Below are 15,851 nucleotides of genomic sequence, written 5' to 3' on the forward strand. Positions count from 1 at the left end.
ACATAGACATACAAAGGGCATTGTTATGCATATCTATCAATTCCGACAGAGCAATGAATGCAGAATGCAGCAGTGAGCAATCCTCATGCGGGGAGACGGGAGACGGGAGACGGGAGACGGAAGAACGGCGTTCCAAGGGAAGAGTCTAGAAGGGCCCCCGGGGCCACGAGTGTACAGAGAGGAACCACGTCTCTGGAGCCCGGAGTGGGCCAAACTAGAAGCGGAGGCGTGGTCGCTGAAGCGTAAAGGAAGGAGGTCAATCCGTACAGCGTAACCACGGCAGGCTAACGGAGGCTATGAAACATGGAGCGATGTTAACGGCACTGGATCGCCTAACGGCGTCTGTGAAGCACGGAACCAGCACCAGGCAAACCAGCACCAGGCTAACCACCACCAGGCTAACCACCACCAGGCTAACCACCACCAGGCTAACCACCACCAGTCTAACCACCATTAGGCTAACCACCACTAGGCTAACCACCACTAGGCTAACGGCGGCTATGAAACAAGGAACACCGCTATATGTACAAATATATATATATATGTGTGTATATATTTGTATAGATATACACATACATATATAGTATACATGTATACACATGTATACATACATGTGTATAGTACACATATGTATACATATATAGATACACACATGTATATACATATATAGATACATACACGCATGTTTATACATATATATATATACACACACATGTGTATACTTATACACATATATATATATAAGTGTATATATATGAGTATATACACAAAGATATAAAGACATAAATATATAAAGACATAAATATATATATATATATATAATATATATATAGATATATATATTTATATGAATAGATATATATAGATACATATATATATCTACATATATGAGTATATATAAATATATGCGTATATATATATATACTCCAAGGAATTTTTCTAAACGCAATATTGTTATCCCGCAGTAATTAGCCCGACAGCCCCTAAACGTTAACGGCCCACCGGGAACTCTCCCGATTATCACTCCGCCACCGTGTGTGTGTGTGTGTGTGTGTTTTGGTGTGCGTGTGCGTGTGTGTGTGTAGGCGTCATTCAATAGCCTGGTAATGTGTATAGGCCTACGTACGGTAGGAATATTCATACTGGTTTAAATAATAAAGGTTATAGTATTTCCCATCTTTGCTGAGCAAGACTTTTGTTCCAAAGTTCAGTGATTGAAACAAATAAAAGCCTGGGCTATTCAAGTTTTACGGTAGCACCCCTATGTCAAGTGGACCGCGTTGAATTCACTGCGGGTCTCTCTTCTTATATCCATCTTACCAAATTTATTTTATTACTGACCTTCTCAACATTCTCTGATCTCACTATAAGGCTAGCAGAACGAAATCAAGGGATATTTAGAAAAGAAAATAATGTGCGATTAATCGCGAGTTAACTATGACATTAATGCGAATAATCGCGATTAAATATTTGAACAGCACTAATATACACATACATACACACACACACATATATGTACAGACACATAAACAGATACATATATATACACACACATATATACAAACATACATACATGCGTATACAAACATACATATACATACATACATACACATGTATACATACGTATACATACATCCATACGTATACATGTATACGTATACGTGTATACATCCATACGTATACGTTAACATGTTATGCATCCCGCCACGGAAACCTCGGCCTGGACGGGCCCGGGGTACTGTTAAGGACTGGGTATACCACCCCCACCCACCAGCCGGCGACGAAGAGCAGCCTTTCGGCTCCCCAATCAGGGTGATTGGGGGACACCTGGCCGAAAGTGGAGGAGCCATTTTAAAAGGAGGCACAGCACAGCACAGCACGGGTCGGGTGCCAGAAGGAAGGGCTCGTGGCAGCGAGAGAGCCTAGAGGCCCACGGAGGCCCTAGAGACCGCGACTCCTTGTTTGATTGATTTAAGTTGATTGTTGAATAAATGCCTGCAATGGCTAAAACCCGAAGGCCAAGCGAGTTTTGTCAGTGGAACCCGGCTCATTTGGGTAGCGGGTTACCACATATGGTGGAGAATGCAGGCACGAAGATCCCACTGCGACCCCCCGCAAGTGACGCTGCCGCAGCCGCACGGGATGTCGCCGCCGCCGCCAGAGACGTCGCCGCTGCCGCAAGAGACGACGCCGCCGCCGCAAGAGACGCAAGAGATATATATACACACACACACATATATACACCAACACACTGTGTGTATATATATATATAGATATATATATATATATATATATATAGATAATTATTATATAATAATATATATATATATATATATATATAATATATATATATATATTATAATATATATATAGTGTTGTGGTGTGTGTGTGGGTGTGTGGTGTGTGTGTGGTGTGTGTGTGTGTGTGTGTGTGTGGTGTGTGTGTATGTGTATGTATATGATATGTATATGTATATATATATAATATAATATATATTATATATATGTATATATATGGATATATATGTATATATGTGTATATATATGTATAATATAATATATATTATATATATATATATAATATATATAGATATATGTGTATATATATGTATATGTGATATATGTATATATGGGTATATATATGATATATATATATATGTGTATATATATATATATATATATATATGTGTTAATATATGTGATTATATATATATATGTGTTATATATATATATATATATATATATGTGTTATATATGTGTATATATATTATATGTGTATATATATGTATGTATGTATATATATATGTGTATAAGTATGTGTATATATGTATGTATATATAGTGTATATGTATATACACATATATATATATGTGTGTAATATGTGTATATATATATGCTACTTGTGAACCTCCTAAGATGGCGCATTTTGATTGGTTCTCTATCTCGGGATATTGGCCAATATCCCGAGATAGAGAACTCAAACTCAGGATATTGTTTCTAAAGGGGAGCGCCCGTGACGGTTTTCTCGTCACGCTAATAAAAACGAATAAACCGCTAATAAATTCCGGCAAAAAGTGTTGTATTTCTTGTATATTTTGGAGTGTATACTACAACAATTATTCATCTCAGGTCCCGTGAATAGTTCACTTCGCCTTCAACCAATAATTGTTGAGTATATGTGTGTGTCCGGTCGTTTCATGGCCTAATAAACCCTGGTGAGGAAATGAGCTGTCAAACTTAGAGCACAATGAGCACTGGTCAGTACACATCCATCATCACACACACACGAACATGACACACAAACACGAACATGACACACACACACACACACACACTTAAATAAGTTACTGATTATATAATATTGGGGGGCAGACGAGTCAGGAGTGTTTGACTCCCCTCTAGGGGGGTGTAATGCGGGAGTGTTTGACTCCCCTCTAAGAGAGAGGGAGAGAGAGAGAGACAGACAATTCCAGTCAGTGCACGGCGCCGATAGATATACATTGGATACACACACCAACAGTCCCGTCGCGTTGACACACACACACACACACACACACACACACACCACACACACACACACACGCGCACACACACGCACACACACGCGCACGCACGCGCACGCGCGCGCACGCGCACGCGCGCGCGCGCGCGTGCGCATTAACCTCAGCGCTAGGTGCCGTGTCTATATATAGTGCGGCGATGAGTGTGCGAGAGTGCTGTGCACACGGTGCCGCTGGCCATATAAGGACAGGACACGGAGCAGCCGATACACCCCTGCTGCCGTCCGGACGCTCTGATGCTACGCTAATGCTACGGCGACAACGCTTCGAGCGTGCGCCAAGCGTCCCAGGGGCTGTGTGCGTGCGTGTGTGATGTGGTTTTTGAGTGCGAGGGAGGTGTGTATACGGGTGCGCGTGTGCGACAGAGCTGTGGGTGTGTGTGTGTGTGTGTGTGTGCGTGTGAGGGGGCTGTGCATGCGTGGGTGTGTCTGCGTGTGTGTCGGTGTTTGCAAAGGAGGTGCGTGTGCTTTTGTGTGCAAGTGAGGAGTCGTATGTGTGTGTGACAGTCTGTGCCGGTGTTTGCAAGGGAGGTTTGCGTGCATGTGTGTGTTTGTGTGAGGGAGATGTGTGTTTTTGTGTGCAAAGGAGGTGTATTTGTGTTTTTTTGTGTTCAAGGGAAGTGTGTCTGTGTGTGTGCGCACGTGCACGTTTTGGAGGCGTGCGTGCGTGTGTGATTCCATTCAGAGGGTTTACATTATTGAGTTGAAGGAGGTGCCTTAAGCGTGAAACCTTACCGCATTAACCACATATCATACATGACACAACGTAAATATTCATGATAATATGCAAATACATTTACATAAATAACGACGTTAGGGTAGTGGAGAAGGCTAAGCTACTTCGTCTGGAGGAAGGAATGAGGTCCCGGGTTCGAACCCCAGGGCAAAGACCTGTGGTTCAAAGCTAACATAGCTAAAGTACTTAGCATCGCGAGCCGGCCTGCCCAGTGCCCAGCAGCTGTTCCGTAAGCATAGGACAACCTCAAAGAGGACAACCTCAAAGAAGATATTATTATAATAACAACAAACAAGACTACTACTACCGCTACTACTACTACTCCCAGTAGTATATGTCTGCTTCATGTGACGCAACATTGGCCTACAAACATTGTTTTGTCTTGGGGAAGCAAGACATTATTTTTGGGTGTATTGCATCTTCATAAAATATGAAATGTGTTGGACTTTAATATTTTATCCATGTCTAGATTATTGTAGAAATATTTTTGCAGACACAAGCATACCCTAATACTGCACACTGTATGCCTCTGCACTAAACAGATGTATTACTAAGAAGGGGGTTGGTTGGCGTGGGAACATTCGCTTGATGAAACGTAACAATAAAGAAAACAAGAAAAAAGAATAGTGATAGGATAGTAAAATTGACCAAGCAGGGTGAAAGCACACACAAAAATATATAATGAACATTTCAGCAAGAGAGAAGCGAGTGTCGGGTTAAAATAAAATAAATCTCCATCCAGTTTATTTTTTTCAGTTTTCCACCCTTTTTTCGGCCATTTTGATATGCTAGCTAAAACGTGGGAATCGGAATGGGACAATAAACTCTTGTGGTTTGCTCTCGTCTGTACGTAGACGGCTTGAATTCCTCTGTGTTAGTTTAGGATTACCTTCCGTGTTAGTTTAGGATTACCTGGACTTGGGGGGGCAAATCCCGGGTCAGGATGAGTTTAGGATGGGAAGGAGGGGGGGGGGGGGGGTGCACTGCTACTGCCACTACTACCATGACTTATTCTACTATACTACAATATAACCCAATACTACTATAGTACTACCACTATAACCAATAATAGTCTTACTACAACTACAATTACTACTATTATCATGACTTATTCTACTATACTACAATATAACCCAATACTACTATAGAACTACTAATATAACCAATACTATTACTATTGCTACATCAAACGTATTCTACTATACTACAATTGCCGATATATACAGTATATAACACTATAGTACTACTATCTGCTACTTCTACAATGACCACTACTATTACTTCTGCTACCATAAAGACTATACTAATATAATCAATACTACTTTAGTACTACAACCACTGGTATAACCAATACTATTACTGCCATTAATATCATGACTTATTCTACTATACCACCACTACGTACTACTATCTGCTACTTATACAATTATCACTACGATCACTTCTGCTACTATAAAGACTTATTCTACTATACTAATGCTACAAATACTGTGTAACCAATATTAATATTATAGTAATACAACCACTACTAATACCAACACTACTACTACTGCTACAACTACCACGACTACTCTCACTTGACTACTATCAATACTACTATAGTACTACTATAGCTGCTTTTACCATTAGAGTTACTACCAATACCACTATAGTTGAAGCATCAGCTAAATGCCCTAAATATAAATATATTACCAGTACTGCTACTAGGATTAATACTATTACTACCGCTAGACAGAAAGAGAGCAAGCGCGAGCGGGTGAAAAATACTTTGAATTTTAAAGAAAATAAATGACGGACAGACAGATACATAAATCACAAAGAACATCTTAAAAATAGTTAGCTAACACTCAAACCCCACAAAAAACATTATGAGATTGAGAGGAGAAAATGCTTTTTCCAATAGCTAACTGGGGTGCATACAGATAATGTAAAAAATATGCATTCTGGTGGAATGCTGAGAATTTTTTGCAAAGTCATAACATTAATGATATACAGTATATTCTATATGCATGACATACACACACACATATATACATGACATACACACACATATCTATAGACATACACACACACATATCTATAGACATACACACACACACACATATCTATAGACATACACACACACACATATCTATAGACATACACACACACACACACATCTAGACATACACACACACACACACACACATATCTATAGACATACACACACACATACAGACATACACACACATATCTATAGACATACACACACACATATCTATAGACACACACACACACACATATCTATAGACACACACACACACACATATCTATAGACACACACATACATATCTATAGACACACACATACATATCTATAGACACGCACACATACATATCTATAGACACGCACACATACATATCTATAGACACGCACACATACATATCTATAGACACGCACGCATACATATCTATAGACACGCACGCATACATATCTATAGACATGCACACATGCATATCTATAGACATGCACACATAGATATCTATAGACATGCACACATACATATCTATCGACATACATACATACATATCTATCGACATAAATACATATCTATCGACATACATGCATATCTATAGCATGCATACATGCATATCTATAGCATGCATACATACATATCTATAGACATGCATACATACATATCTATCGACATGCATACATACATATCTATCGACATGCATACATACATATCTATCGACATGCATACATACATATCTATCGACATGCATACATACATATCTATCGACTGCATACATACATATCTATCGACATACATACATACATATCTATCGACATACATACATATCTATCGACATACATACATATCTATAGACATACATACATATCTATAGACATACATACATATCTATAGACATGCACACATACATATCTGTAGACATGCACACATGCATATCTATAGACATGCATACATACATATCTATAGACATGCATACATACATATCTATCGACATGCATACATACATATCTATCGACATACATACATACATATCTATCGACATACATACATATCTATCGACATACATACATATCTATAGACATGCACACATACATATCTGTAGACATGCATACATACATATCTATAGACATGCATACATATCTATAGACTTGCATACATACATATCTATCGACATACATACATACATATCTATCGACATACATCCATACCTATCTACCGACACATATACATATCTATACATATAGATACATATCTATACACATACATATATCTGTACACGTACCTATCTATAAACATACATATAGATACACACATACACACATATATGTATATCTATATAAATATTGCTGCTGGTTTTTGGTTAGCCTTGAAGCTAACCAAAAAACCTTGCCATCGATGCTGTAAGCCCTGTTGTAGAAACCGTACCAAAAGCACATTTTCTGAACCATTAAAGGGAACAGAAAAAGAGGCAACTACTTTTTTTGTCAGTAGTTTATTAAACTTTAAAGAGCACCCAATCTGTCATGGGGACAAATCCAAAAGAATATTTAGCCTCGTCAGCCTTTCATATCTTTACACTTTCATAACTCCCCTCACAGGGGACTGAGAATGTTTGTTTTACTGCTGAAACTCACCAAGTCATGACAATCGTTTTACCAACATTTTCGAAAAACGGACGGCAGTAAAGGCTCAGTTATGGTTCCACGTCGACGCAACGCAAGGACCATGCAGTCGCTTCGACGCAGTCGTGAACCTGTGTTGGTTCCAAGGCGGGTCTTAGTGAGCGGACCAATCACAGCCCTCGCTGCTGCGTTGCATCGACGCAAGGTCCCAAATTTTGGGAGGCGCTCATTAGGCCCTTGGGGTGGACGCAAGGAGAATGGATCCGTACACCAACATGCGCTGTGTCGACGTGGATCATAACTAAGCCTTTAAGCACCTCACTGCCTTTATTCTCCTATGTGCTACAACATATTTTGTATGTTTTATTCTCAGATTCACTTCAACCACCTGTTTGTACTCAGGTACATTTGTATGTTGTTTCTTTCTTCTGACAAATGTACTTTAGTACATTGTACTTCAGTACATTTGTACAACTTTACTTGGGTAGATTTAGTACAAGAGTACTAAAGTACATTTGTTACAAGAAAGAGAATCAACAATATATAGCTGTCGGTACAATAAGGATGTTCATAGAAACAAGTGCTAAAAAAAATGAATGTACATTGCATATTCCATGAAATAACACAGCTAAAATGTTTTTTTTTAACCAGTTTGGTTTATTTTAAAGATAAGAGGGGAGGGGGAATACTCAAGGCGCTGTTCAGGTGTGTCATCCATTTTGAGGACCAAACTGAATTTGGCGGGAAATACAAATCCCTGGATTGCTTAAAATAGCGGATGTGCTTCATCATCCATAACACTTTTCTGAACATTTCAAACAAGTGACGTTGGCAGGGGAAGAAAAATAACGTAACACAGTAAGAAATGTAGTCTGAAAAAGGGATAAATTAGACTAAATAAATATAACCGATTCCAACCAAACGTCGGAGGGGATGACAGTGTGAGGAATTCATGCGTCAATCATCACGGAATTCTGTACAGGCGATCCAACTCTGACAGATGTCAATCGTGGAAGTAGCACTTATCCCAGCATTTGATTTGTGCTTATCGTCACAACATAGTTCACATTGGCACCAGCACAACTTTACCTTTAAAAGTCGGTTTCGGTAACTATCGTTAGAATTGTTAAAACATTAAAAAAATCCTAGTGGTCAAGTCGGAAACTCATAGAAACATCTCACAGGCTGAAAAATCGATTTATTTAAAAACATCATCAAAATTCATATACTCACATATACTCATCGGGATACTCGGACCGACAGAGGAAGAAAAATTGCCTTTTTACTCCGCGTTAAAAGCCCTATCATCTCGGTATGGCGTGGTCTGTGTGTGGTCATGGATTTTAAGTCGTCTGTCATTCTAAAGGCCCTCCGATTATTACTGGAGTACCTCACGAAACCGCTGACGCACATGTCCACGGAGGAGCACAATGCGCTCACGAGATTCAGTTCCGTCGGACTGCGTCATCATCGCGAATAATGATGATATCACAAACGACAACGACGTGATGCGGTCTGTGTGATGAGTTTGCCATTCATGGGTTATGGCAGCTAGCCAACAACAGAGCTAACAACAGCGCACTGGTAGCTAGCTAACAACGGTGAACTGGTATCTAGCTATCAAACGGTTTGCTGCTAGCTTGTTAACAACAGCGGTAACCACAAAGGTAGCTAGCTAGCGCTAACAATGCACTGGTAGCTAGCTATCAAACGGTTTGCTGCTAGCTTGTTAACAACAGCGGTAACCACAAAGGTGCACTGGTAGCTAGCAGCACGCCGTTGTTAGTCATTCCTAGTGCTTACTAGCTTGCTAGCAAGGGAGTGAGCTAGCAAGCAACGGCTATACTCCTATTTGCCCCCAAAAATACAGGATTGGCTGATACATCGGTCGTAGCCGGGTGGAATTATATAACTTCTATGCATAAATAAACGTGCTAACTTTTCTGTATAAAATGTGATCTTCCGAAATCGTTGGCACATTGCACTGGATCACAAAACGAGCGGGAAAACGATTGCATATAGAACTGAGGACCTCTTGGAAACCATTTTGGACAGTGGGTCATGAGAAAAACAATTGATGTGAGGTCAAAGGTCGAAGACCTTTGACCTCACTTCGACCCCCTTCCCCCCAAAATGGTGGATCTCCATCCTACACCACAAAAAGCCATGTTGTTGGGTTAGGGTCTCGAAGTCCGGACCCTAACAATGTGGCTATTTTGTAGGGGGGGGGGGGGGGGGGGGGGGGGGGGGGGGGGGTTGGCAATACAAGTCTCTTTTATCTCATCCACCAAGGCCGGGGGTGGGATGCCGAAGAACACTAGGGATGGACTTCCATTGAGTTGTCCCGCCTTCACCCAGAAGTTACACCTTAGGGTCGGGGTGGGTGATCATGACGTCATCGCCCGCTCGGATGACGTGGGGGATGGAGTGGAATCGAGTTTGTGTCGGTTGACCATGGTCGCACACATAGCGCAGGCAAAACTGCATATCATGTTGGGGGGAGGGGGGGGGAAAGAGGAGGGAGGGGGAAAGAGGAGGGGGGGGGGGCGGAAAAGAGAGAGAGAGAGAGAGAGAGAGAGAGACAGAGACAGAGACAGAGACAGAGAATTATAGGATACTGGTTGGTGTCCCCTTTTCCATTAAGGTCCTCACACAATCCAGTATCGGTGCAGTATCTTTTGGGGACCACGGAGTCATTATTACTTTGAAGGTGTCAAGTCTGTCCCTGAATTGCACAGAACCGCCACGTTTTCGGTTGACCCGTCCACTGGAAGATCCAAAATCCCGGTCTCATGACCGGGATTCCGGAATACCCCCCCAAACCCCCACCCCTGAAACGTGTGGAGTCGTTTCCATAGAAACAACCACCGTGGACCAAACGGAGAACACAGAACACTCCAGCTTCTCAAGCGGCGGAAAATCCCCAAGTTGACGACGTCGGCGAACAATGGCCGCCGTGGAGTCCCAAGGCATTTCCTGTGCTTCACGTTGTACTTTCTGTCCCTAGTCTTGGCGTGGCACTGTGGAGTTCTAGTGGTTTACGAAGCGGGTCGTGGGTAGACCCTCGGAAAAAGTCTCAACACAGTCAAAACGTGTGTCGTGGTAATTAGTTAGTCGTCATCAGGTGACCCCATTGATGACCCCTCCCATTGCACCCCTCCCATCCCCCCCCCCGCACGCTGCCCCCAGCGCAAAGATGTCCACCACATCTGGTTTTAAAAAAAAGCACCATAGCCACAACTGGAACCGTGTTTTTTCAATTTGGAGGAGGACCGGGACGACCGGAATAGGGACTGATTCTCCCTTAAAAAAATACAAAAAAAAAATAATAATACAAAAAAAAATCCTCAGAGGAAAACTTCGGAGAACGGGAGTGATATTCCCGTGAAAATCCTTAAAAAACAAATCGGTTTTCCCCGAAAGTAGAAAAAATAAAACAGAAAGCATTCGGAAAAAACTATCCTCCTCCAAACTCCGAAATGCGGCGGTCACTCCCAGCGTCCGTCCAGGGGGAACGAGTGGCTGTCCCAGAAGTCGTCCGCCAGTGCTTGCCTGGCCTGGGGTCGGCTCTTGGGCAGCGTGTTCCTGGGCAGGGTGCTGTAGACCCTCACTGGACGGTGCTGGTGGTTCTGCTGGGCGGCGTTGTGGTGGTGGCGGGCTAACGGGGGCAGTGCGGGGGGGGTGAGCGTGTGTCAATCCATCTCCAGGTCCATGAGCTTGTTGCGGGAGCGGGGGGTGTGGAGGGTGTTCCTGCAGCAGCAGTGGGCGCACAGCAGGCCCAGGACCAGGGAGAAGATACCCACGCCTGATTGGACGGGAGAACAGACCACACACACAGGTCAGCCTGTCAGTATGGTCTGAAGGCAGTGGAGCATGATATACATCGTTTACATTCAAGGCGTTTAGCAGGCGCTTTATCCAAAGTGACTTACTTAACTACACTTGCACTGAATGTACTTAAGTACACTTGGACTAAATGTACTTCAGGATACTTGGACTAAATGTACTTAAGTATACTTGTACTAAATGTACTTAAGTACAATTTTCAGATGAGAGAGAAACAACCAACATACAGTATGTTCTTAAGTAGATTTCACCACTGAGTTACTTAAATGTACTTAAGTGACTCTCTGCTCCTGACGTACTTAAGGACATTTAGTACAAATGTACATTTTGAACAAGTGTACTGCAGTACATTTAGTAAAAACATACTTAAGTACATTTAGTAAAAGTGCACTTATGTACATTTAGGTCAATGTACAAGTGCAGGTTTTCATGGAAATCATGAAATTGTCTCGGTGACACCAAACTTTTGAACGGTAGTGTAGATATACAGGAGGTAGAAGAGCAGGCCACATGTGGTTTACCTAGTGAGGCCATGGATCCGTAGAGCAGCGGCAGTTTCAGCGACTCCCAGACTGTAGTGCAAAAGTTGTTGTTAGAATATGTCTGCAAAAACAGGTTTTTGGATCGTTGATGGTTTAAACGGGTTGAGAATCAGTGCGGTGGTGAAGACGGTATTTCATGATTCATGGGTTGCGTTCAACTTTGTGATGCACTGTTCTGAACACACACACACACACACACACACACACAAAGACAGACACCCAAACACCGACAGATGCACACACACACCGACAAAGACACACATACATACCTTGCACGCACACACATACACAAACACACGTTTGCCCCCACCCCCCCCACACACACACACCCATCCCTCCATACACACACACACAATCAGACCTTACACCCACACACACACACACACACACAAACAGATCTTACACACGCACACACACACAAACAGACCTTACACACACACACACACACAAACAGACCTTACACACACACACACACACACACACACACACACACACAAACACACACACACACACACACAAACAGACCTTACACACACACGCATACACCCATCACTCCACACACACACACACAATCAAATCTTACACACATACACACACACACACACACAAACAGACCTTACAAACACACACACACACACACCCTCTCAGCCCCTCCCCCTACCTGCGAACCGCACGGTGAGGAAGACTGCCGGCGAGGTGAGCTCCTGGGCCTGGGTCCAGGCGCCCGTGGAGGCCGACAGGTACCAGGGCGTGGCACTGCAGTGGTACTCCCCGCTGTCGCTGCTCCCATGACGACGGCAACAACAACAGCGACAGAAGGCGGTTAGTGAGTCACCAAGACAGATTATTTCATTTCACAAGACTGAAACTACATGTTGAGATGTAACACACACACACACACACACACACACACACACACACACACACACACACACACACACACACACACACACACACACACACACACACACACACACACACACACACACACACACACACACACGCCTGGGTTCAATGTTGTTTGCTTTAGCCTGAAATATTGCACTTTCTACGATGCATTATATAAATTTTGCTATTTCCTTTTATTATTTCAGTTTATTGCATGCATTTTTTTTTACTTTGCCTTTGTTTTCTTTTTAAAAGTGAGGTTTTGAGAGTTTCCTTTGGTCTGTCGCAACTTCGAACGTCGTGTAATTCGTACGTATTGCGATTTCTGAGTATCTTTTGACTCTCCCGGTGATGACCGGACTCATGTTTCCTCTTGAGCCGGTGCCAGCCAATTAGAAGCTGAGGACCGCTCACTGGCCAATTAGAAGCTGAGGACCGCTCATTGGCCAATTAGAAGCTGGGGACCGCTCACTGGCCAATTAGAAGCTGAGGACCGCTCACTGGCTATTTATACTATAAATCTTTGATCTCTGATCTAAAGAACTAAAAAACACACATGAAAAAGTACAAATAAAGCAGCAATATAAATTATATATCTTTCCATTAATATGAATTAAAATTATTAGAAATCTATGAACGATGATCACCTGTCCTGGGTTCAGTGCACTCACACACACAGACAGACACACACACACACACACACTTAACGTTCCTGGTTTCAATGCACACACGCATACACACGCACACCCACACCCCCCCAGACACCCCCCCTCACCTGTCCTGCGTGCCGTGCACTCTGAGGAGGAAGGTGTTGGCGTCACGGCGCTCCACCGACACGTCGCTGGAGGTGTTGCGGCCGCCGGCCCCGCCCCGCACCACGCCGTAGCGGTCCACCGCCGCCAGCAGGGCGGGGGCGGAGCCGCCACGCAGACGGGAGAAGAACCAGCTCACCTCGTAGGCCACGTCGTCTACAGGGGGACGGCAGGTTAGAGTTAGGACGACGAGGAGTGGATACAGTGAATGACATGGTAGAGTGATATAGTAGGGTGATATAGTAGAGTGATATAGTAGGGTGATATAGCAGAGTGATATAGCAGAGTGATATAGTAGAGTGATATAGTAGGGTGATATAGTAGAGTGATATAGTAGAGTGATATAGTAGAGTGATATAGTAGAGTGATATAGTAGGTGATATAGTAGGGTGATATAGTAGAGTGATATAGTAGAGTGATATAGTAGGGTGATATAGTAGAGTGATATAGTAGAGTGATATAGTAGAGTGATATAGTAGGTGATATAGTAGAGTGATATAGTAGAGTGATATAGTAGGTGATATAGTAGGGTGATATAGTAGAGTGATATAGTAGAGTGATATAGTAGAGTGATATAGTAGGGTGATATAGTAGAGTGATATAGTAGGGTGATATAGTAGAGTGATATAGTAGGTGATATAGTAGGGTATATAGTAGAGTGATATAGTAGGGTGATATAGTAGGTGATATAGCAGAGTGATATAGTAGGGTGATATATAAGATAGACATAGTAGAGTGATAAAGTATATATAGTGATGGTAAGGGTGATATAGTAGGGTGATATATAAGATAGATATAGTAGAGTGATATAGTAGGTGATATAGTAGAGTGATATAGTAGGGTGATATAGTAAGTGATATAGTAGGTGATATAGTAGGGTGATATAGTAGAGTGATATAGTAGTGATATAGTAGAGTGATATAGTAGAGTGATATAGTAGTGATATAGTAGAGTGATATAGTAGGGTGATATAGTAGAGTGATATAGTAGGGTGATATAGTAGGGTGATATAGTAGAGTGATATAGTAGAGTGATATAGTAGGGTGATATAGTAGAGTGATATAGTAGGGTGATATAGTAGAGTGATATAGTAGAGTGATATAGTAGGGTGATATAGTAGAGTGATATAGTAGGGTGATATAGTAGGGTGATATAGTAGAGTGATATAGTAGTGATATAGTAGGGTGATATAGCAGAGTGATATAGTAGGGTGATATATAAGATAGACATAGTAGTGATAAAGTATATATAGTGATGGTAAGGGTGATATAGTAGGGTGATATATAAGATAGATATAGTAGAGTGATATAGTAGGGTGATATATAGATAGATATAGTAGAGTGATATAGTAGGGTGATATACAAGATAGATATAGTAGAGTGATATAGTAGGGTGATATATAAGATAGATATAGTAGAGTGATATAGTAGGGTGCTGTATAACCCTGCGTTCACACCAAAAGATGCAAAAAGTTGACGCGCGTCGTGATCCCATTCAAAGTGAATGTAGAGACGCGTTGCTGCTTTGCTGCCGATGCATTTGCTGCCGAGAAAACGGGCAGCAAAACTTGATTTGCGGCGCGTCAAAATCTGATTTGCGGCGCGGCATGCCCGTGCCCGCTGCCGGGCACGGGCGGAGGGCGCGTTCACGTATTTTGCGGCGCGTCAAATGCTGCTCGAGTTGAAATATTTCAACTTTTGCCGCGCCGCAAAACCTTGCCGCGCCGCAAAACTTCGGCAGCAACGCGTTCGGGCAGCAAATGCATCTTTTGGTGTGAACGCAGGGTAAGATTGATATAGTAGAGTGATAAAATATATATAGTGATGGTAAGGG

At 42.2% G+C, this 15,851-nt stretch overlaps 1 protein-coding gene across 1 annotated transcript in view; it reads right to left on the reverse strand.

The window, feature by feature from the left end:
* Nucleotides 1–11,097: 11,097 nt before the first annotated feature.
* ptgfrnb (prostaglandin F2 receptor inhibitor b) overlaps nt 11,098–15,851 on the reverse strand; it is a 55,024-nt gene continuing 50,270 nt past the window's right edge. The window contains 4 exon segments of the mRNA XM_056594540.1: nt 11,098–11,735; nt 12,298–12,348; nt 12,980–13,098; nt 13,982–14,174. Of these exon segments, the coding sequence (XP_056450515.1) occupies nt 11,623–11,735; nt 12,298–12,348; nt 12,980–13,098; nt 13,982–14,174 (476 nt within the window). The 3' untranslated portion in view covers nt 11,098–11,622.

Source organism: Gadus chalcogrammus, chromosome 7 (genome assembly GCF_026213295.1).
Source record: "Gadus chalcogrammus isolate NIFS_2021 chromosome 7, NIFS_Gcha_1.0, whole genome shotgun sequence".
NCBI classification, from domain to species: domain Eukaryota; kingdom Metazoa; phylum Chordata; class Actinopteri; order Gadiformes; family Gadidae; genus Gadus; species Gadus chalcogrammus.